The sequence below is a fragment of the Anopheles merus genome, chromosome 3L (genome assembly GCF_017562075.2).
Source record: "Anopheles merus strain MAF chromosome 3L, AmerM5.1, whole genome shotgun sequence".
NCBI lineage: Eukaryota > Metazoa > Arthropoda > Insecta > Diptera > Culicidae > Anopheles > Anopheles merus.
In genome coordinates, this window is record NC_054085.1 from 29905100 (window position 1) to 29930224 (window position 25125).

Below are 25125 nucleotides of genomic sequence, written 5' to 3' on the forward strand. Positions count from 1 at the left end.
AAATAGGATAAAAGAAAATTAATTTAATTTAAATTTATGTAAAGTGTGATTTTGATTGACAAAGTATGTAATCAGTAGATGGAATGATGTACTCTCATTTAAATCAATCTTATATCAAGCACACACAACTGGTATAGATTAACATTGGATAGATTAAATCCGAAAATAATACATCATTACGGATTAACTTGCTAGGATATGAAAGATCACTCAAACACTGTGAACAGGGGTGTCAAACTCTAATTCCAGTAAAGTTCCAACTGTTGCTTTATCAACCCAAACCGCGAGCTTTAATATAAACAGTAATTAATGAGATATCGGAGAAACCAGTCTATAGTTAAACTACGTACATTAAATGCCTAATTAAGGGTTATTGTTGATTATTGTACAGCTGAATAAGTCCTTTTTCAATGTGTAATACGTGTGGCTGTGTTGAGAAAGATTATGGTTGGCCTTTGCAATTATGGTTTATTCTTTTTAAGGCTGCTACAACTTTGGTCCATGTCTCAGAAAGAGAAAGCAAGAAAGATATAGAGAGATAGAAAGAAAGAGAGAGTTAGAGCTTTAAGAATGTGCACGCTTTTATCAACTGCACATGTTTTGTTGATGATTTTTGTGTTGCTCTTTCATTGTTCTCAATGTACAAAATGGGCGTGGCTTGAAGCGTTACTTTTGCGCTGGCGCTGAAGGTGAGTGTAAACGAGGAACAAAAATTGTATAATTTAGAATTTTGAAAATATAAGTTGGTAGGATAAAAATAAATCTTTTTGCATATTTGAATCATTCAATCATTATTTTAGCAAACCACTTTAGATCAAGTTGGATTGATATAATTTACATTTACAATTTTAAATCTTTTTTAATGTTTATGGTTGTGAATAATAATCCATTGTACAAAAGAAAAGAGTATTTTTCACGTTAATAATTTTTAAAACCATTCACAAACATCGCACGAAGGAGTAAGAACCCTCACACCGCAGATTGCAACGGTCTTGTCCCTCGAAACCCGACACACTCGTGTACACTCCACTGCATCGGTCCGCTCCTGCGCTCATCGGCTGCGCTGCGGTGTGCGTTCGGTGCGTTAAATAAATTTGAATCGTCAAGCGGCGAGCACACATCGTTTCTCGCGCGTGTTCTCCGCAGCCGCGACCGACCGATCGATACGTGTTTATTGTACGCCGTCACGCCGAGCGCACCGCGATCGTCAGTGAGTAGTGTATGCGAGCGTCATTTTGATCGGAGCATCGCATTGCATCGCGAGCGCATGATAAAACAAAAATATGCGTGTGAAAATTTATTTGCAAGAAAAATAATCAAAACAAAGCAGAATGAAAATGCAGAACAATCTAGAATAGCATTGGTGCCACAAGTGGTGTTGCCCTACGAAGAACCAACGGTGATGCGTGCAAGCGATTAATACAAGTGCAATCTTTGAAGTGCAGTTTTGTGCAGTTTTGTTTAGTTTGTGATAATTTGAGAAAAGTGGAAACGGGGGAAGAGAAAGTGTTTGGTTTGTGGCAAATGATGTCAGAGTCAGAGTGATATAGGGCATGAAAATGTGCATCGTTTGAGCGATATCAACCACAGTGCAGTGAGTTAAAAAAAAAGTATCTCTGTGAGAGTATTTGTGTTAGAAAAGATTACAACAACAAAAAAAGTTCACAAGTCAACTCGGGTGACGTGCAAAGAGATAGAAAACATGTTGCAGCATCCGTCGACCGATTACTACGAGTTGTCGTCGGTGGCCATCAAACAGACGCCCCCAACGTTTAGTCCGCAAAGTGCTGGTGGTGGTGGTGGCGGAGTGGGTGATGGAGGTACTGGGGGTGGCGGTGGAGCACTGGTGATCAACAGCAACAACAACAACAACAACAACAGCAATAGTGTGAATAATAATAACAACAACAACAACACAGGCAGCGTGCCGAGCGACGCCGATCTGGAGCTGATTGCGCAGAATGGGTCGGCCGCCGATCGCGAGTCGCTGCCCAGCTTCGGCTTCACCCAGGAGCAGGTGGCATGCGTTTGTGAGGTAAGAAAGCAACAACAAAAATGCGCTTCACACGGCTAAATATCCCAAAAGCAGGCAAGCAAAGCATCAACAATGTGCGAAAATGTCCGGAAATGGGCCGAAACGGGCGACCTTGAAGTGAAAAGAAACTGTGCCTTTTGTGGTGTGATTGTGTTTTGATGAAGGTGTCAAACGGATTAGAAGGAACGGGGGAAGCCCATGTCTCTGCTGTCCGCAGTTTCTTGAAGTGAAAAAGGGCACACACACGCACAGATGTCGATAGAAATGTGACGTAGGTTAAGTGTAGGCTGAGTTTTGGGGGTAGCATTTTGAAAAAGGAAACAAATGTTGAGCCATTGAATGGATGTTTTTCAAAATTTAAATGAAGAAATTGATTGACTACCATGTTAAGTTATGTTCATCATAACAATGATTGTTCCTCTGAATGAACGATCGAGATCGAGAACGTTTGAGATACAATCGAACAGTATGTATAGACAGGGCTGCTCTTCTTATTTTTTTCCGAATTATTTTCGATACTTCGATGGGAACGATCCAAAAATATATCGGAAGTGGTAAAAAAATCGTAAGACGAACCCAAAACACTATGGAAATCAACCAAAAAATCATGAGAAACCCTGTAACACACATTGAACATCTTCTTCTTCTATTTGGCGGTACGTCATACGAGGACGTGCCGGCGTATATGGGCCTTCGAGGCTTACATTGAACATTGATAATCTTTAAGAAACGTTACAATGTATTTATACGCCAATTTTATTCTAGTGAAGCAGCGATAAAGACCCTAAAGCGATCCTAAATCTTAGTAAATGAAGCAAATTGTCACTATAGGCAAGGAATTGTATTTTACAGCTGCAAGAATATAACTGTTTATACTGTACAATGTAGAATTTCATATTTCTTGAACTATTAGTTAAGGTTTGTTGGAAAAAAAATTAGAATGTTTAAACAATTTACTCATTTGTTATTAATTACTCTACAAAAAGGGTTTATAATTGAATTGAATCAAGATAAACGGCATAGGAAAGTACCTGAAAACATTCAAGATTTGTAAGAAAGATCCTTTATTCCACAGTTTATACTAGTCATATTAATTAGCCATGCCTGGTTCTTGTACATTGAATTTAAGCATAAAAAGATCATCTACCCTCTATCATCTAGGGGCGGTCCCGTGGTACAGTCGTCATCTCGAACAATTCAATAACATGCCCGTTATGGGGTCAAATCTGGAATGGGCCGTCCTCCCGTATCAAAGACTAACTTATCCGGCTGCGTAATACTGAATAAAATCTGGAATACCTGTATAGATAGGACGGCATGTCCGCGTAGGACGTTTACGCCAAATAGTAGTAGAAGATCATCTGTAAGGACTTCTACTTCTAAAGGTTTACTTTTAAGATCATTAACAGAGATTTGGTTTACTGGTGTCATTTTAGCTTTAGTGAGTGTTTGTGTTGTGTTAACATTTAGTTGACTATTCGTGAATATTCCTTGCTTAAGGATTGAATAACATGTTTGTGAATATTAAAATAATCACACTTGGTATGATTGGCTTGGTTGGTTCTGTCCTTTTGAGTTGTTGAATGTTCTATTCTTTTGAGGTATTTTATGAATGAAGATAATTGGTACAAAAATTGATGTTCTATTTAAAACCATCGATGTTGAATGGTGTAATATCGCAAAATCGACAGAACTGTGATGTTTCTCTGTGTGATCTTGATATACATAGATCCGACATCCATAAACGTTAAAATTAATTCGTATTAATTATCAAATTGTACAAAGCAACATGATTACATGATAGCTAAGTGGCTGTTGTGAGTTTGCGAGGTAGTGATGGGGTCCCCAGAAAATACCCTGTTGAACAGTTTCACATAACCTGCCTTAGGGCTTGTACACATGTTAATCCGTCGCTGATGATTTGCTGATGCAAGCTCAACGTAGCAAGTAGCACTTTAAATCCATAAAATCATATTGCAATAGTGGTAATAGGACAGATGAATTTTGTCCTAAGAAGAACATGAGTGCATACGAACTATAAGATCATTTGCTAACTTAAATGCATATAAAGACTATTCTTTACTCAATTTCCTATACCAAAAATCTCATTGTAACATTGTGAAACGCATGTTATGAGAATTAATTTGTTTGAACACGATCACACAAATACAAATTCATAATTCTGGATTTGAAAACACTTTTGAATCTATTCTTCACACTTTCATAAGTGTCACGTTCGCTAATTTGTACCATCTGCACACCGCATCGTGCACGTTTTGTTTTGCCATTTAAACAGCACTGTTTATTGCTCCTTCCTTCCGCGAGTGCACCATTTATCATCAGTCTGCACACTGGTCGTCGGCCCGAAATACGAGCCCGGGATCATTACGATCGCTTCTCGATGCACTTATAATCAGCCATCGAACGATCGCAATCGAACGATCAGAGCTTCGTGAAGGTGATGCTGGTGGGTGCATCGCGCAGTTACAATAATTTCCATGTTCCCACCTTTAAACACCAACCACCACCACCACCACCGAATATTATGCTCACAGTTTAACTTTTTTTTTTGTGAAGAAGGGAGGGAGAGTAAACACCATCGTCAATTGTTTCGTTGGACAGTTTAACGCTGGCGGAAAAGGTGAACAGTAACATAGGAGATTATCGAAATGTGTGCGCGTTTTTTCGATCTTTCTTCCGTTTTCACTGTGCAGAAGAAGGACACGAGCAATGAGCAGCAGTATTTGGACGCTTTTGGCTCTCTAGCGTTTTATTCTGCTGCTGCTTCTGCCGCTGACCAGAAACCGGGAAGACGATAAATTTACACGCCAGCCGTGCCTAACCTTCCCCCCGCGGCTGTGTCACCTCTTTTTTTTTTTGAATGTTTATCTTTTCTTTCCCAACGATCGGACGATCGCGACTGTGCGTCTGTTTTGCTCGTAGTTTATCCTTTTTTTTTTGGCTTTTTCTCTTGTTTTACCACACCTTCATCGCTGTGTGTGTGTGTGTATTGGACATTTGCCGGTTACGCACGATAATCGTAAAACATGCTGGCTCGATCGCTTCCACTTGCGTGAAGAATCTGATATCCGTAGCCACTCCAATGTTTTAGTGTCACGTTGTGTGCTTACGCGTTGACCCTACGTTCCTTATCTCTCTTTTTCCCTCTCTCTCTCTCTCTCTCTCTCTCTCTCTCTCTCTCTCTCTCTCTCTCTGTCCTCGTGGATAGAAAGTGAGAAAAATGGATCATCCCAAGCTACGATGCCGCCGATCGGAATCCCGCACAGGTGAGGCGACAGCGATCGGTCCAACGAAGAGACCCGTGGGCCACAGTCGATCGATATATAGAAAAGTGCGCAAACAAATTGGTGTTGTGTTTTGTTTGTTTGTTTTTTATTCTCCTTCATTTGAATGTTCCACCAGAAAGGGCTGCTTTATTTACGACCATCTGCCCAAACGCCCGAATCGCCCTCGCCCTGAACCGAGCACACCGCTGGAACTCCATGGGGGGGTGCATTCTGGCGATCCGGGTGACAGGGAAAGGAATCTCGACAAGCGACAACACACACACACATTCTTGGCCACTGGCACTGGCAGGAGGGGTTTTAGTTTAGCTTCCCTTAACAGTGTGTATATTTTGGTGTGGTGAACAGCATTCAAATCCACGGGACACTAATTACCGGCTAACAAGGCGGTGATTTAGAAGGAGAATCGGTGTTGGTTGCTTACAGGTGATAGTGAATAATTCTTGTGAATGACAAGTGATCGTATTTGGGTGTGTTGAAGCGATCATGCAGGTTGGTTGGTGGCTCAGCAAGCCATTGTAACAATTTGCATTTGAAATGATCTTACGAGTGAGTAATTGCATCGGATCGGTTCAAAGATGACCTATGACCTTTTGCTCTTAATGCTATGTTTTATGACTAATCTTACCCTTTTTCCGGGTGTATCTTTTAATGTCCTGCGTAGTGAAATTAAATTAATCTAGCTGGTGCGTAAAAGAGAGCGGTTTTCAGCAAAACTAGTGCGTTAATTTCATTTCCCATCAGCTTGGCTACAAACACACTTTCTGCACCTTTTCAGGATGAGGTGTACCACAAGGAACAGAGGTCATTTTTAAACCGTTGTGGGCTAAGTCTTGGATTCTAGGCACTGATGAGATTGGCTTACGTCTAATATAACTAAAGGTTATTTGAAGTATCTAAAGACCTTGGGAATATGGAAAGTTTCTACAGCATTTTATACATTTGATGGGGTCTTTTTGAGTTCAGTACAACCAAACATTTATACAACTATCGACAAGGTAAACTGGGCGTATGGGACGAAAGTCTATTAAACGTCTATTAATATGAGCATTATCATTCAGATGAGATAAGGGATGATAAAGCTGCTTGAATTACTTCACTTTGAATATCATTTTGCAGCTCATACCAGGCTTTGCAGCTGTTAAGATAGTATTACAAAAGTGATCAAGGAGGTATTTACAGACTTATTCGGTACAGTATTTGCGAGGAAACTTGAACAATATTAATCCCAAAGCATAACTGATCTAGTACTTCAAATTAAGTCTATACGCCAGCTTACTTTTGACCGAGCACTGATGACATTTATGGGTCATGCAGTATAGGTCATGAAAAAATAAAGCACGACATTTATTTCCGTTGTTTGAATAAACGGTTTGAAACAGTTGTCGAACGAAATGATATCCTTAACAATCCCATTGCGACCTCAGATTTGTAAAAAAGGCAATTTAATTTGGGACTATGAAATGAGCTGCGTAGAGTTACCTAAATCTTACAGACCTTATGCAATTATGATACACAGTTTATATCCTCAAGTTCAAACACACTTAGAATATCTCAAAAATATGAGATAATTTTTATAAAGATCCTTACAGGGTTTTCCATGTCAGTTTCGAATGTAAACATTGTTTCTGCACCGCATCCAAGATGTTTTTCAACAGCTATCAAATGGTTTCTTAGTTTGAACATGAATTTTGAGTTTCAACACATGATTTTCAACACATAACAAAGAACTGTCAAGCTCAATCCAGCTTGAGCCGTGTTGAAAATCATGCTGTAGAAATTAAAAATTATTGTGATGGAAATGAAATATCAGATCGATGTGGAACACCATTTTGCATGCGGTGAGTAACAATGTTTACACTCGAAAGTGACTTGGAAAACCCCGTGTAAGTGGTTAGTAGTTGAGAAAGATCTTTAATTTCGATTTGGTTTCAAAGTATTCCTTATTTTAGTTCAATGAAATGTAGATCATTTAACAGAAACATCATTTAGCAATTGGAAAAAAGTAAAGGGACAGTAATTGAGCAATTGATATACAAGTTGTGGGGATGATGATGATGACGATTATGAGTTCCATCTCGTGGTAAATCCTGTGAGAAGAAGTCAGCAGCATCAAATGACTATTGTTTGTTGGATGACGATCGTGAACAGCACTGAAGCCTAGTTCGCTTACAAAAATCATTGAGTAAAGTTGGTTTCGTCTCATTTGGGATGATATGGTGGGATCTAAAGTCATATTTACATTGTATGATTAGATTCTTTAATATTTATCATTACCCTTGTTCTCTTCTAGTCTCCAATTTAAAGAATATCTGGGCAATGATCTCGTTATTATGTTGGAACTCAAAATGAATGATTCGTTACTGAAATATACCAGTTTCTACGCTTCAACTACGGCAATGAGCCCTAGAACGGTAACGGGATGGATCGAGAAGCAAACAGTCCGCACCCGAACCCGACGTTAGCCTTTTTGATGGCGTTCCGGTGTGTGTCCCGCTTGCTTTCTGTGCCCCCGCCTTTCCCGTTATGTCTCTACGATAAACCACACTGCCAGGCTGTGGGGTTTGGCTGTGTGTACCTGCGTGTGCGCTGGTCGATGGCCAGATTCAGTGTGCCGGCTTCCTTCGCTTGCGAGGGGGAAACCGAACGGTAATTCGATACCATTTGCCAGTTGGTCGACGTATGCCCCCGGACCCGCGTCTACCAAGGGCCCGTCATTTGAGCTCTCCTATGATGTGTGTGTGTGTGCGCGCCCGTTTGAAGCGGGTTTTGGGGTGGAAGCGAGGGGTAACCCCCTCTGTAAAAGAGACACGCACCGCCACACAAACAATTCCGTTTCGCATAAAACACTAGAACCTCGTGTTGTAATGTGTGTTTTTTTTTGTCGCCATCTCACGCACACCAATCGCTACGGTGGTGCAATGTGCGTGGCCTAGGTTGAATCAAATGCAAGGTACAGTATAATACAGCTTCAAAAAAGACGGAGCACAGGCTAACTAACCAACGATTCTTGTAGGCTTTCCCTTGTACGAACGAACGAACGAGCTCGCAAGTAGGGGAAAAAGGTGTGTCGATGTGTTTGTTTGTTTTAGGGAATTTCATATTTCGTATCCAAACGTGGAATGAATCCACGGAATGAGATAATTCATCGCCAAAAACCATTGACTACCGCACCAGCCAACCAACCAACCAACCAACCAACCAACCAACCAAGACCCAAAAAGGGGTTAATTGGCTAACAACATATGGTTTCAAGCCGTCGCCGAGAAGATGCTGCCACTTACAGAGAGGGAGAGAGAAAAAAGAGGGCAAATAGAGATGGCATCCTTTTCCCAAGCTCTGGCGGTACCTTTTTCGTGCCCTGTTTGTAGCCCTTTACCGGCGGAGTAAATGTGTTAAACAGATGATTGTTTACCCTTCCCCTTTTTCGGGTAGTTGCTTTCCCGGCATCGCAAAAGTGCTTCATAAACACTTGAATAGGTTTACGGGGTTTTACCGTTTCCTTGCCGGAACGCATCCTTTGGCAGGCACACCACATCGACAGTTGGAAAGGAATTAAGGAAATGCGTTTAAAATTTTAACATAAATATAAGCTCGGCAACGAGTCAAGTAGGTTGGGATGGATGGGTGCAAATAAGAGGACACTCTGAAGGACACTTGAAAATGATGAAAAGGACCTTCTTAATGGGAAGTCAATCTGATTGGAATGGTTGGAGGTGTATAGGAAGAGGATTTTTTAGGATATTTGTTGTAGTTTAGGATGTTCAGCTAAGCGAATAAGGCAACGTCAATAGGCAATGAAAGGAATTAGGAATCAAGAAAATAAGCTATATTAACGACATTCAAAATAAACAAACAACAGTAATAAAAGCAAACAAATAAGACAAATGTATGAAGTAGATAACAGGAAGCAATAACAGAAAAGTAATAAAACAAAAGAGATAATACAATAATAATTCAATAAAAAGACAATATGAAATTTGAAACAAATTGATAACTTTGCAATAAATTAAAATCAAAATCCATCACAAAGAAGCAAAGAAAAGATAAGATGAATTTAACAAAATGAAGGCATACATTAAAATTTGAAATAGAAATAAGACAACAAGAAAAAAGCACAAAACACAAAAGCAACAAAACATAATGAAAGAAGTAAAACGAATAAAAGAGTAGTATTAATGAAACAAGCAAAAGAAACAAGATAAACATGAAAAAAGGATCATATGGAAAGAAAACAATTAGAAATAGAAAGATGAAACATTTGACACAGTGATCACAGCAAACATGCAATAAAACAAAAAAAAAAATGGTTATAAAATCGAAAAATGTGTCTACAGCTAAGCAAACCCCGTTTTTGATGTGTCGCGTAAAAAGATCCCCGTATATGCGCGCCCCAAAATATTGCTCAATAAAACACATGTGTTGCATACGATATGGTATTTAAAAATAAATCCTCTTCCCAATACAGCACAGACCCTAGGTCCACTTTTACTGTAATATGCAATACAAAACGGAACTTTGCCATTAAAACACCTATGACAACATTTTACACACACCGGGGACATGGGGCATTTTATTACCCAAAACCTTTCCAGACGCGTGAAACGGTCATAAAGATATGAAATTTTGTCGCCCGTCATTTGAGCGACGCGTTGGAATTTAATTCCTCTCAAACAGTTTTCCTTCAATCAGGTTGAATATAGGAAGAAGCACACAGACGGAAGGTAGACGGAAAGAAGGAAGGTACATTGGACGCCAACGTTCGTCAGAGATGGGGTAAAGGTGAATCTTGGCCACTACGGCTACGTTGTAGCAAATTCGCACTCGACAAACGTTATGATCGTTAGAATCTGTTACCAAAAAAAAAAAAAAACAGCCGACTACATCGTGTCTTTCCACTCCTTTCTTTTGCTCCCCCTAGCCCAGTCGTCACCGGGCTGAACGAACGGCCACAATTTTCGGTGGCCCCGGTGTGCTCCGTGTGATTTATTAACTCCGTCCCGTTGGTGTCGCCGCTTCGGTGGGGACGCCACCGACGAGGGGGATTTAAAAATAGATCATACAATTTAAATGGTAACGTTGTACGTTTGAATGCAACCACTTCTTCCTCTCTCTCTCCCCCTGGTGGTTTTTGGGGATGATCAGATGGGTGTAGAATGTTGCTCCGAAGTGTGGTATTTGATATTTTAGGGCGCGCGCGAATGTTGCGCTCTAAGCACGTGGTGGCTTGATGCGAAATGTTCCATTTTTGTATGTTGTGTGTAAAGAATGCAGTTTATTTAAAATATTCTGGCTTGGCTTGTGTACCACTACAAGTGACCACCAAGAATTATATTTAAAGCTTGATAAAGATTATTTATTGAATTATAATAATTCACTTCATTTTGCATGCTGCACGTAGTCACGTGCTTTCCACGTTCCTTGCATGATCGTGCCGAACACACCTCCATAGAAAAACACACTTCAGTAATTTGTAGTTATTATGTCGCAACCTTTCACCTGACCACACCTGTCCCTTCAAAAAAAAAAAAAAAAAAAAAAAAAAAACTGGCCCCAAAACACGGCCAGCTAATCCCAATGTGTTCCTCATTCGACCAGTTCCGGCGTAATTTAATACGATCGCGCTTTCGCTTTCGCGACGGACTGTGTGTGCTGTGCACCACCACCGTTTTGTGAGTTGCGAGGTGCGGCTTGTGTCTTATGCAAGCAAAATCGACCATCATCACCACCAACGACATAAGGAGGACATACTTACATTTTAAGCCCAACAATCTAATGCCTAACCGGTCCGAAGGGTTTAGGGAACGGGATTGTTAATTTCCAAAAATAATCCATCCAAACTGTATAATAATTGAATGAAAAGAAGATAAAGATGAGTCGAAAAAGAGGATTTAAACATGATAAAAAGAACAAAAAAAAAGGTAAAACATAAAAAAACGCCACCACCATACCATCAGCATTCAATTCAGGCGAGACACAATTTAAAATAAAAGTGCCAATGCGTTGGAAAAATATTTTCCCACCGAAACAAAAGTGATGCCGGTGGCGATATCTGATAGTGCAGTGTGTTTGTTGCAGAACTGCACAATATTGCACACCACATAGGTACATGCACACCACATGCACACACACATTGCATCGTGTGCACGCACCCATTTTAGGTTAGCCACCGCGGTGCTGCTTGCGGGCGCCTAGTTGGACATTGGAGAAAGAGGGAAGGATAAGTGGGGACGGGATAAGAAAACCGTTGAACGTCCTACACACATTCGGCAACGTTAGAATTACAGTACGTAATGTATGGAAGGTAGCAGCGTCGTTTCGTAGGTAGCGGAGGGTTGATTATGGGTTTTGATTACAATTTGACATTTGCCATATGTTATGTGGGTTCGGTTTGTAATTGAGTTGTGAGATATTCTTGATGATGTGTGGAATAGAATGGTGTGATATATTTACCATTACATCTCAGATTTGGGTATTGCAAGGTTGTTGTTGGTATGGAAAACGAACAATACCGAATAACGCTATGGAAACGAAACGAATAAATATCGTAATTGTTGGGCATTTGGAACTAATATAATTTGTGTCTGTTAAAACTAAACTAACTACTAAACTGTCAAATGATAGACTTAAGCTGGACCGTGCCGCCATACATAAAGGACTGAGTATCCTGCTGATCCATAAGTCACTGAAAGCCAACCTCACAAATGGTACAGAGGCAGGCCTTGACCGACGAAGACCGAGAAGAAGATAGACTACAGGTGGGGTATTAAGGTTCTGAATTTCGCTATTGAGGATTTTATATTGACTATAGTTGAACTCGACTGTAAACTGACAGTTTGTCATCATAATCAGATGACAGCCCAAGTCAGTAGTAATTTATAAGTAGGTCGGTACATCCAGTGTATTTTGACAAATCTTCATTTGACAATGTCCTTAGCAACCATAATTCCCTATCTACCATTCTCCAAAGAAATCTTCATCCATCATGGCTACCATAATCAAAACTAAGGACCGATCTGTAGTGTATCTATCTAGCCACCTTGGGACAGACCAAGGGTTCAAAATCTACCTAGATTGTAGATTTCAAAATTTAAATCGTTTATTCGTTGGTGCACTAGGACATTGTCGTCTGAATCAATGTTTGACCATTGGAAAGGATAAGCATAAATGAATGCATATACAAAGTTAACCAGAACTTCATTGCCATTAAAAAACATGACTCCCATAGGTTGAAGAGGTACAAGAGGAGGATAAGAACTCAAAATTGATCCCATTTAGGTAAGATAATGAGTAGGGCAAAATGCTACATTGACAAGAACTATGAATACGGGTAAAATGAATCTAAAATTAGTGCAATAACTTCGTCACGTCAGTCCCAGTGATGTCCTTAAAGATTGTTTTCTTGAACACAGAACTATATCCCGAATAATAATTGACTTCATATTTTGTCACATCGTCCAAATATTGTTTTTAAAAATCCCACCAACACATGATTTCTGTTGATTATAATTATTGTGGCAATTCCTCTTGATTATCATTATTTCTACTGTCATTAAATTAATACTAAATATCATACCACCCCATAGGAACGGTCTAACCATACCTCTCACCATACAATGTTGTCGATCGTTCGCCTCTAGGTGTCACCTTACGTTACCATTCTATTAATTTGATTAATTAATACGCTCGTGCGCACTTCGCTTACGTACGAAAGTGTCCTCCCTGTACGCACCCGCCTTCCCTCCACACCACATTGCCCATCAATCACATCACTAGCGAGCCAAAATCAACTCTCCATTACACTGCCGCTTCTTCACGTGGCGACGGATGATTTCTCGCACCGCAAAATGCATGTAAATGTCAAAAGCACGCTTCATCACAAACCGCTTCCCGGTCGACCGGCAGCCGAAAGTGGTGATATTATTAGCTTACTAAAAGTTGTGCGATACATTGTAGCAGACGCTCTCTCGCTCTCTCTCTCTCTCTCGATCTCAAGTCTGGGGCCAAGCATCGAGGCAGGGCAAGGGCGCAGCAGGACGCCACGTACCGTCTGTCGCGTCGAATCACTCATCGTCGCTATTGAGCTAAATTAGTGTAGATCCATGTCCTCTAATAATCTTGCCCGCATCTTCGCTCCGCAAGCGCAATCCGCGTTCGCCAAACACAGTTTTTCTCCTTTTGCTCCCTTTTATTTCTTGCAAAGATGATTTCATAGAAACGGGAAGAAGCAACAAATTTGGGAAGGAAATGGAACGCGATGGTACGGGAAGATCCGTAAAGATTGGCATCGTAGGGAAAATTAGATTTTCCGTACTACCGCTTCCGGTCCGTCCGAAACGTGTTTGTGTATTTGTTCGTAGAGAATAATTCAATATCTTTAAAGGCATCCCGTATTGTACCCGGGGGAGTTGCTGGCGCTTCCACGGAGTTGGAATGTCCCTCGGGGACGATAGAAACAAGATACCGGGGACCGAGCTGTCCGTGTTAAGTACCGCTCGTAAGTGAGAAATTCATGCACTTCCCTGTACCGTTGTGGTAAAATAATGCTGTACAAATAATGTCATCATATAAACCATTTCCGGTTGGAAAAGGGCATTTCAAGCCGTCGTTTTAAGAGATGTTTTTAAAATTAAATCTCATCTAGTAATCGGTGTGCAACAATGTGCAACGGCATCGCAGACGGCTACGATCTTGCACAACTAGTAGTGGCAGTAAGATTTGCGCCATGTGCACCACCGCAGTAGGGTCGTGTTGTCGTAGTCGTCATCGGCCACCGCGGCAAACAGAAGATCTAATAAACTTGTCATAACCGTTAACATATGATCGTCAGATGGCTTTGCAAATGGGCCAACCAATGGGAACGGTATCCGTCTCGGGGGTTTTCTCTTTGAGGAAGTCATCTGTTGGCTCATGAGTTGGTCGGGCGAGTCCCGAAACGCACAACGTGTGGTTGATTTATTTTCATTCGCTGTGTTCTGTGTACCGTGTTGGGAGACGCTCTGTTGAGGAAATAGGGCGTAAAACGGTTCTGTAAAGAGGTTGTGGTATCTTTGGTGGTAGGTTATGATTTAAAGCAGTTTCTGGTAGTGTGAGAAGACACGTACATTGCGTACTTGTTATACAATGTGCGAAACATATCGATAGTAGTTGCGTGTGTCCATACCATACCATGTGGAGGTACATACCTAAAGACGTGGAATTGACAAGAGTTCTGATTTCCCTCTTCTTTTCCGCTTCTCCCTCCGAACAGGTTCTTCAGCAGGCGGGCAACGTGGAACGGTTAGGGCGGTTTCTCTGGTCCCTGCCACAGTGTGATAAGCTGCAGCTGCACGAGTCCGTCCTGAAGGCGAAGGCGGTCGTCGCGTTTCATCGCGGCAACTTCAAGGAGCTGTACCGGCTGCTCGAACACCACCAGTACTCACCGCACAACCATGCCAAACTGCAGGCCCTGTGGCTAAAAGGTAGGTCTTGTTTTACCCAAATAATCGATTCCGGTTTGCAGGGGGCACCACGCCACAAGTGCCAACGCCCCCGTGGTTGTCTCTGTCTCGCTCTCTCCAGAGCGCAGCGTTTAGAGGGTCTAAAATTATCCCGCCCGCTACTTTGATGCGCTGCTCTCTTTAAGTGAAAACATATGCCGCAACTACCGGCATGTCATCTCGCCACTCGGCAAACCAAGACGATGACGAGGACGACGGACGACAACGTTTCGAACGGGTTAATGTACGGAACGGGGGATACACGCATGCCGTTCGATATCTGGTGGTGGTTGAAGATCTCGGCGATCCAATTACCGAATCCTGCCCACCCCCGTGTCCAGATCCTCAGAACCGGCGTGCTCACAGGCGTGCCTTTTGATGAGTCGCGTCAACTCAACCGGACAGCCGGATGAGCTCCATGGCAACCATCCTCAACAAAGTGTACAAGTAGCTCCTCACACAGCCACACATGTGTGCTCGATCTCTGTCTCTCTTTAGCTCTCTGTCAGTTGGGCAGCCTACTACGGTCAAATGCGGGCGGGATTTGTAGCCAAACCTTGCGTCGTCGAATTTGACGGAAGCCTTTCGCTGACGTACAAACGGCACAAGGGTTTGAAACGTCTAACGGCAAGCGCCATAAGCATGTGCATCAGCAAAGGGGCAAGCGATGTAAGAAACTTGTGCGAAACCTTACAAATTATGTACGCCGGTGTCCGGTGTTAGACGAAAGGGGTTCCAGAGAAATGCTGCACACGCACCAAGAGAGGTTGAGTGCAATTGCCGACTTCTACCGGGCTTAGGTGAACACTCGTCGCGGGGCTGTGTCCCGTTGCCTCTGTTTGAAGCCCATCAGCAAGCGCTTGAATCAGTTTGATTGACATTTAATTTTATGATCGATCGATTTGTGTTGCTTTTTTTTCGTCTTTTTTCTTCTGTCCATTCGATTTCACCTTGTTTGCTCTACAATTCTTCCGAACGGGTCTGGCTGGACGAGGAAACAAGTCTTCCGGAGCAGGCCACTCGAATACGATAAGCTCGATCTGTCGTCGATTGTGGCTTTGTTGGTTTTTAGACGGGCGGGTGCGTGGATTGGATTATTCGGGATCGGTTTAATTTCCTAATGCCCCTTCTAACGCTGGCTTGGGGTCTTGGAAGCGACATGCTGCGTCCAGTGTCGCTACTCACGTGCGTCTTCCGAGAATGTCGCGAGAGGCAAGGAGTCCGAAGCCGCGGGTTGCAGCTCCTAAATGTCCCGCTGTCTGTGCTTTGGACAAATATCTTCGATACTGGACGGAGGACCCGCGGGGTTGTTGGAAACCTGTTTGCTTGAGTCCGAGTTTCGAGACAATCGGGTGAGAGAGAGAGAGAGAGAGAGGTGGAGTGAGCAACATGAACAATGAACATGAGCACAGAAGCGTCACAAGATCGAAAGATGATCGCCGTACCGTACAAACGTGACCGAGGGTCCGAAAGGAATCAAGATCTGCCTTCGAGACGGGTTAACCCGGACACGGTGCGTACAACCCTGTCCGATGGCACTGGCAAAGCGGGTGGGGAACGCAATTATATTTATTTGTCTATAAAAATTATGGACCTTTAAGCATTTTATTTCATTCCGATCTCTTGGCACGGTGGAATTGATCCTGCTTCGTGTGGTAACGAACCACACACACGCACACGCGATCAACCGAAAACTTGACACCTTCAGCTCGTCCTTTTGGGAGGGAGGGACTGGCAGCGGATGGAAGGTCAGCCAGTTAAAGCGAGCAGCAGCTGACGGGTTCGGGCTGGCGTACGCGAAGATGTATTTTGTCTTAAGTTCCACGAGTTATCCACCCCGCCGCACACGCACACACACCGAGCTCGACGACCGAACGGGGAGACAGCTCATCTCGGGTGGTCAAACGTATCACGCGCGATCTGATCTGAATGCGCTGATAAGAGGCCTGAAACGCTTCAGCGTTTTTACTGCACGAGGGAGGGAATGGATTTGAAGCAGACCACAGGTAACCGATCCACGCTTGGCGCTCTTTCCTGAAACGTCTCGCCGAGAGACCTCGACATTCCTGCCGACGATTTCCCACTGCCGGTGACACCGTCGATTTGTGCCGTCCTTGCGTGGAGGCTTCGTTTCCTTCTTTTTGTCTACCTTTCCAAGGGGTTTCGGGTTCTAGAACGCCCAGCGTTGGTGGCGTTCGAAACCGAAAAACGTGTGACAAATGAAAACGACTCACCCACCCCCTGAGTCCGTGCGAGTCATCTGTCAGGAGGAAGTATCCTCGCGACCGTACGCGCGCGCCTTCTTTCTCTCACCTTCTCTCTCTCTTTCACCCGCTCTCCGACAGAATGACAGCGAGTGTCAGTTTACATTTTTATTGCTCTCTGGGTGCGTAGCCTCCCTCTTCCTTCCCAAAACGAAGCATGCCGTGCCGTTTTCGGACTGATGGAGACGAATCACTACAACGGGCTGGAGGGTTTGGTTTGCGCGATCACAGAACACAGATAGGATATTTGTAGTCACATTGGCCGCTGGATCGTTGTGGGTGGTTCTAGGTCTTTGATCACTTAAGGAAGTCTTGAGAAGGGGTGATCGTTGGAGGTCCTACTCCAAAGAATAACGTGCGAATCTTTTCAATGTGTACAATTTGTAAGTGTTTTTGGAACTGGAAATCTTTCCAAAACAGTGTTTTGGTTGTTTGTTACCGAACAACCTCTTCTGAAGAATTTTCCATTGTGATTTGATCTTCAGACACTGTGGAGGGAGCTCCACACTCTTCTCAGAATCGCTTTCCATGCAGCCAACCACCCCGCAAAAGTCAAATCTGTCAATAATTATTTATATGCGTTTCTGATGGCACCTTTTAATTTAGTTAAACAACCAAATTCCCCGCTCTCGCCTGGAACCGGATTTTCCGTGTCCAAACACACACACACACACACAGAGACAAAAGCTCGAAGACAGTACAATTTGTTATTCAAATTTCTCTCCTCTTTATGTTTGGCGACCGTCGACCGATCGATTTGTTCTCACCAATAAATCAACCAATTTGCGCTTGCCGTTCGGGTCAGGACGTCGGGCTCCCGGGACCCCTTCTATCCCCCCCCTTTTGTCAGATGATACAACGCGCGAAGCTTCTATTCACACCACTTCACACATTGCAAAGGGGTGTAGCTGGGCCCCGGGGTAGACATGTTGGTCGATTTTAACGAGCATCATAATTTAACACACGCGTCCGAGGCTCCGTCTGTAGTGGTGTGGCTGTGTTGATGATGGTGGTATTTGGTATTTGGTTTCGATTGTTTTTGTTGTCGTATGTTGGATCCATGTTGGTGTCCCTAAACTGGTGAAAATGGGTCTAATTTTATGGTGCCTGCTACTGAGCGGTGCAGGCTCGCTTTTGGGCGGGTGTGTTGTTTATTGGGTGGGTTTTGATGGGCCAGCTTACAGGACATAAATTGCCATGATTTAATTGTTTGATCATTTAATAACTTGGTAAGGACCGATTGGTCCTGAGATAGAAAAAACTAAAGTAGAGTTTACAGAGTTTACGGTTGTATCATGGTACGAAGATAGAAATTGAATTAGTCATCAGTTTAAACACGTCAAAGTGTTAATCAACATAAACAATACACTTTATTCGCTATAGTTTTCTCTTGGAAATAGTCTGAACCTTAGCCTAAAAGTAAAAAGGAATATAAGAATCCGCCGAAATCTGATAGCCATCTAAAAGAAGTGTGAAGAAGGATCTCAGTTAGTCTTCGTAATTCATAAAGCATTATCTCAGCCTTTTGTACTGGGTTTGAGTTTAGGCATCCCTGTGTGTCTCATGGTACAGTCGTCAACTCGTACGACCTAACAACATGCCCGTCCTGGGTTCAAGCTCTGCCAAGCACACTAGTGGTACAGAGGCAGGCTTTGATCGACGACGGTTGCTGCGCCAAAAACGAAGAAGAAGAAGAGGAATATTTTAACGGAAAGTCTCCATCATTGCTATAAGCAGTCATTTCACTACAAATATTGAATAGGTTCTTCGAATATGTACACAATTGTATACAAAGATTTCGAAACATTCTTCTTTTGTCGACTAAATTCTGACACGACATGACAATGACATTCAGAGCAACACTCAAATAAATGCCTTTTTATCATTTCAGTATTCTTCTCAATTATGTGACAATGTCCTTATTCCTACTAATCTTCCTATTATGTGCTCTTCCACCTTCCAGCACACTACGTAGAGGCGGAAAAGCTCCGCGGACGACCATTGGGCGCGGTCGGTAAATATCGCGTCCGGCGCAAATTCCCACTGCCACGCACAATCTGGGACGGGGAGGAAACGAGCTACTGTTTTAAGGTAAGTTTTGTTTTCGAAACGAACCTTACAATGCGATAGTGCAAACTCTTGTTCAACGACAGCCAGGATCAACAAATCCGATCAATCGCAATCGTCGTTGATCGCGGACCCAACGTTTCAGTGATTCTTTTTTCTAACATTCCATTTGGGTTCTTCTCTTCTTTTTTTGTATCCCTCCAATATCCAACCTGAAGGAAAAATCGAGATCGGTCCTGCGCGATTGGTACACCCATAATCCTTACCCATCGCCGAGGGAAAAGCGAGAGCTGGCCGAAGCAACCGGATTAACGACGACGCAGGTAAGTTGCCCCTGTACAACACGGGGCATATGGGCGGCGATTTGCTTCCTGCCGCCCGGCTTTGGACAGGTTTTGTTTGTGGACCTCTTGACGAGCTACAGCGTTTCGCACCATTGCCTCGCCTCCGTCCGGAAAGGATATCGAAGGGTTTTCCTGCACCCTTGTAGCTTGCGTTTGTGCTCTTTTTTGGTGCTGGCAAAAGAGAGTTCAGAGAGCTTTTTTCGGTTGTTCTACCGTTTCTTTCGGAAGCCATTGACAGCGTCTAGCGTCTTTGTCTCTTTTTTTCTTGTTTTTGGTACTTTGCTGCCACATCCATGGGATCCGTGATAGGAAATTTGATAGCTACGGTTCGCTGATAAGACTGTTGTTGTCTGCATTTTCCGCCCGTACACGGTGCAAAACGGGATGCCTTCAACCTGCTGCTGCTGTCTGTTGTTTTTGGTTGCCTTTTTTCCCTTTAACTTTTGTGTGTGTGTGTGTGTTTTGTTTCGAAAAAGTTATCATATCCTTAGGCATCTTTCTATCTATTTCTATATTCCCCTATCGGTACAGCCATCTTCTTCGCCGCGGGCGTCAAACGAAGCGTGGTGGGGTTTGGTTTGGTGCGTAGAAGAAATTGGATCGGATTATTATGATTACAATTAATAATATCCTTCTAGCAGTTTTTTTTCTGGGTTAGAGGCTGGAATCTGGTTTTCTGACAGACAGTGGCAGATTGGTAGCAGTGCAGTGGCAAAACCCGGGATAAAGAAGTCTGGGATATCCTTTAAACGGATTAACTGGCGTCAGGTCGTTCAGGAGGAGTCGAATTGTTTCTAGCAGCATCCTTTTGTGGGTTTTGTTTTTGGGTTAGAAAGAATAAAGAACGTCTTTAGAAGCTGCCTGTTTTCAGGGTTAATCTAATCAGGAAGATCCTTTTTTTTAGTGCACAGAGGAAAAGGTATCGGTGATCGAGTTGATATGGATACGGCCGTTGCTCACAAACCTGTGGACAGTTTGTTTGGTCTGTGTGTGTAATATGATATAATAAAGATGCAATAGATCTATTTTTGATTTGTTTTTCAATGAGTTTTGAATATTTAATGGAGCGCATTTTCATAGCTTGCATCTTCTTCAAGAATTGAGTGTTTATTTTTAACGCATCTTATTATTAAACCAACTGAACACCTCATCTAGAACAATCAGGCCCATTTTCCAAGACGTGCTCTATTCACCCAACCTTCCCATACATCACACACTTAATAAGAAGTACCCTTAGCACATTACAACACAATGCAACCAATTATAACACACATCATGTTCCCTAGCCCTTGATTTGTCTTAAATTGTTTCCTTTTCTTCGAACGCATCGTTAACGCTTCCCTGTTTTGCAGGTTTCGAATTGGTTCAAGAACCGACGACAGCGCGATCGGGCAGCTGAGCACAAAGAGTAAGTACCTTCTTCTTCTTCTTTTTTTTTTGGTGATTGTTCATTTTGGTTGTTCTAGCCTGTTACTGTTGCTCCAATTGTGTGAGAATTGTGTATAGATTTGTTCGATCGAAAGCCATGAATTGATTACAATTTATGAACAATGGAGGAAACTGTATTTCGTTTAAAACAGATTGACGGAACATAAACTGACTCTGATGCATTTCTTAATTAAGGAACTCTCGTTATGTGTCAATTTGCACTTGAGTTTGACAAGATCTATTGTTTTCTCATCTTCTTTCTTCTTCGTATTTGGTTAAAAAACCGTTTTTGGTATAACTCTAGTATTCTAGTATATACAAAGAACGGTTCTGTAGTAGAGTCGTGAAGTCGTGCGACTTAATAACATGGCTGTGAAGGATTGATGCCTAATATGGACCGTCTTTCCTGTAGTCAAGAACTGAACTTTTTGCTGCGTGGTACTGAATAAGTCTCTTTGTAAAGGCCTGCATGTCCGCGTTTGAAGTTAAGCCAAATGGTAGCATGCACGAATTTATATACTTTCTTCTTCTTCTTCTTCTTTGGCTCAACAACCGTTGTCGGTCAAGGCCTGCCTGCACCACTTGTGGGTTTGGCTTTCAGTGACTAATTGATTTCCCCCCATAGCAGGATAGTCAGTCCTACGTATGGCGGCACGGTCCATTTGGGGATTGAACCCATGACGGGCATGTTGTTAAGTCGCACGAGTTGACGACTGTACTACGAGACCGGCCAAAACTATATACTTTATAGTTTTGTTTTTCTTAGATATACCGTTAATGGATGTTCCTAACCTTCTTTTTTTACAATTTTTCCATGATTTTATGTTGTCTCTCAAGTATGTCTCTCAAGATTTTGAGTAGATTAAGATTGTATTTTTTCAGGTACTTTCATCATTTGCATATTGTAATGTTCAATAATTCTATGAACGATGTAACAGGCACGGATTCAAGGTTTATTCTGAGTGCGATGTGCAGATTAAGACAATTTCCTATTACATTCCCCATTGTTTAGCCTATTGTGGAGTACAAACTCTTTAAAAAATCCTAAAATTTCACCAATATTTCGATGCATTGGAAAGTGCACTCAATGCAGCCACTGGTCGATGCATTGCATTCAAACCATTCCGTCTGCTCACCGACCGTAACTACATACCCGTCCCGGGGCAGGAACACTGACAATTCTCCAGGAACTGCCACCACCTCTTGAGCAGTCCTGTCTTGTAACCCCCGTATGCCCTCGGCACACGGAGACACTGCTGAAACTAAAGAAGCCCCGTAATGGTCCCTTTCTATCGTTCAAACAACGCAGGGCCATCGTTAAACATACACACACACATACGAAGAAAACCCGCCGATACCGTTTGCAAGAGCGTCCTAGGAGCGTCCCGGAACCGGGACGAGGGGCAGCACGGTAGCAGGGAGATAAATAAAATGTAAATAAAAATATCAAATTTCAGCCACAATATGGATTTTTCCTCACAATATACGTTGTGTGCGGGTGAGGATGATGCCCGCCCGGAGCGAGGGGGGGGGGGGGCACAATTTTCCCACTTTCTACCGCCCGCACGGAAGCTCGGTCCTCCTTTCGGTGCTGGCCTGTGTCTTTTGTTTGTCGGCATGGCTGGCCTTTTCCAGCCAGAGCAGAAGTACCTTTTCGGTTCGTTTCGGTTCAATTAAAGTCAGTCGGGATGGGCCCAGTTTTACTTCCAGCTCGCATGCGCACTTTGCTTGCTTTGCCCCCACGTGCATGAAAAGCTTCCCGACAATGTGCCGAAGGGCTTCGGGCAACTATGCTGTGAACGGTCGGTGCCGGTCTAGTTGTCGTCAGTCGAATGTGGCCCCTCCCGGGCTCGGATCGTATGGCAACATATGTTTTTTTCCTCTTCTTCCTATGGTTATGCCCTCGTTGTTGCTACTTTCTTTTATGACGGTGGCCGATTGATGGATGCAATGGGTTGATTTAAATTGATACGATTTAAGGCGACGTGTGCAGGAACTGTGTCAGGGTTTGTCTGTGAAACGTGTATGTGTGTTCAACACTTTGTAAGGAAAACACTTTTTTAAATCAATAGCCCTGCCTATGATGCGTGGCGAAACATCCAAGACAATAAAACTTAAGTCGAGCGATTTGAAATTGTTCTTGAACAATTCATTCAAGCGGCTTAAAATAAGATAATTATAGCTTTTGGTGGTTATAAGAAGTTCAGCCATATGAATTAAAATTAATGTTTTTTTTACTAAATAATCTACTAAATGAAAAAAAACTTATAATAATGTCTTATAAATTAACAAAATTCCGTCACGAGTCATTTCATATCCTGGTCACGGCATCGATTATGATCGTGACAAATTTAAATTAAAATATTTAACATTAATTCATGTATGCTAAACAATTGTGGCATGCTTTTGCTTAACAGCAAAATAAACCCTCAGCAAATGTGTATTGAAAATAAAAACATTCTTTTCACACTTCAAAGCGTAATAAAAAAACCAATGAAAATTGATTTATAAACAACATCAAATTGCTACCGACCCTTACTGTGATGTGATAATTTCCCACATAAACAAACTGTTTAACGATAGATGCACTTTCCACGTAATGCGTCAAAGGTCCAAACCCCCTCTCTGTGTTTATGTTTGTACGATGAAAGTGTCCATAAACAGAGGCACACTGTGAAGCAATGCACCATATGGATCAGCTGTTTTAAAAGCGTTTTTTGATGTGAAATCGGAGGAGATTAATTTGCTGCTGTGCTTTAGTGTAATTGTTGGACGATTGTTGGGACAATGATTAAATTCTCCGTTTTTGCAAATAAAACCAACACCCTCAATATGCAGCTGGTTGCATCGCGTCACACGTGTGTGTTTTGCATTCCTCGCCCTGTGTATAGAGCGTGGTAAAACCATAACAAAACGAACCAAGGAGCCATGGACGTGTGATGCGCCACCACCACCGACGCACTGCTTGCAGCGGTTTGCGCACGCTGCACCGTTTGCGGACGCGCAACGAAAGCATAAACAGCATAAAACGCAGCACAAACCGCTTCTCCGCTGGGTGGGTTCGTGCATGCTTGTTATCGGAAAAGGATTCCGAGAAAGTTCTCTGGCACAACACACAAGAACACGCAGTTTGGTGCAGTTCGGTGCTCTTGCTCGGTGGGCGGCAAAATGTCTCGGGAAGGATTTGAACCTTGGATGGGAAGTTTTTCCACCACCTGGGTGGTGGGTTTGTTTTGTAAGGTGAAACCTGGTGCTGAGCAAAGTTGTTGTTGTGGAAGCTGGCGGCGAAGGAGTTTATGCAGCTTCGCATAACTTGGGTGAGAAAAACTTCAAACTTTGATGTGAAATGGTATACTATATTATTAATTAAATTGCGAATGTGCTCGATCGTTGGTAATGCATTCGTGATTGGGATTGCGCTTTTTGTTTCAAAGATCTTAAAAGAGAAGTAGGAGTCACTTTTAAATGTAAAACATCAGTTCAAAACAGCTCAATTACTGTAAAGCAACTACTTTTTAAAAAGAAATGTGCTAAAAACCCTGCTATTTCTCCTTTTAGACACCTCCCTTCCAACATGGAGCACATCCCTTAAAGCCCTCCACAAAAAGAAAATGGCCACCTTCGATTATTGCTCTCGATCGAACCACAGCTCCCTCTTAAATTCTCCCTCTTTGGCTGAGCCGTTGCGTTGCGAAAGGGATTCCCACAAAGGTGGTCCAGGCAGGCGACGACAAACATGCGAGCGCCAAACGGATAAAGGTAACGTTGAACCGCCCTTCAACCGTCGATAACGTGCAGCCCCATTGGTGTGCGTGCACAAATCTTGCCATTTTTTGGAGCTGGAAGGCATTCTGATGGGCTGACTGTGGAGAAGAAGCGGTTGAGGAGGTGTTTTTGTATCTCCCTGTCGGTGTGTTTGTGTGTGTGTGTTGGGGAAGAAAAAGGGCAAATCCCCGGCGCTCCCGATCCTCCACCTACCCCTCGATCCACTGCGTACGCTCATTCGTATCTAAACAAAGGCACAAGAACCAAAGCGAGAAACTTGATCCTCGCAAAGGGGAGGAAGCAGCGCGACGACGGGCAGCAAACCCGGCGGCGGGCAAGATGGATGGTCCCGAGTTTCGGGGTTGATGGGCTTTTCCTTTCGGACCACCATCACCACCAGACCGTGGGTGGGAGCGGCACCAGCGGGGTTGGAAGAGA

The 25125-nt window shown here is 42.9% G+C and overlaps 1 protein-coding gene across 1 annotated transcript in view; it reads left to right on the forward strand.

Annotated features, from left to right (window-relative positions):
* Positions 1-1078: 1078 nt before the first annotated feature.
* The window catches only part of LOC121600215 (protein sine oculis), a 28382-nt gene continuing 4335 nt past the window's right edge, over positions 1079-25125 (forward strand). Inside the window, exons 1-5 of the mRNA XM_041928630.1 lie at positions 1079-2035; positions 14591-14801; positions 19047-19174; positions 19369-19473; positions 20847-20902. Coding sequence (XP_041784564.1) covers positions 1703-2035; positions 14591-14801; positions 19047-19174; positions 19369-19473; positions 20847-20902 — 833 coding nt within the window. The 5' untranslated portion in view covers positions 1079-1702. The remainder of the gene's footprint in view (positions 2036-14590; positions 14802-19046; positions 19175-19368; positions 19474-20846; positions 20903-25125) is intronic.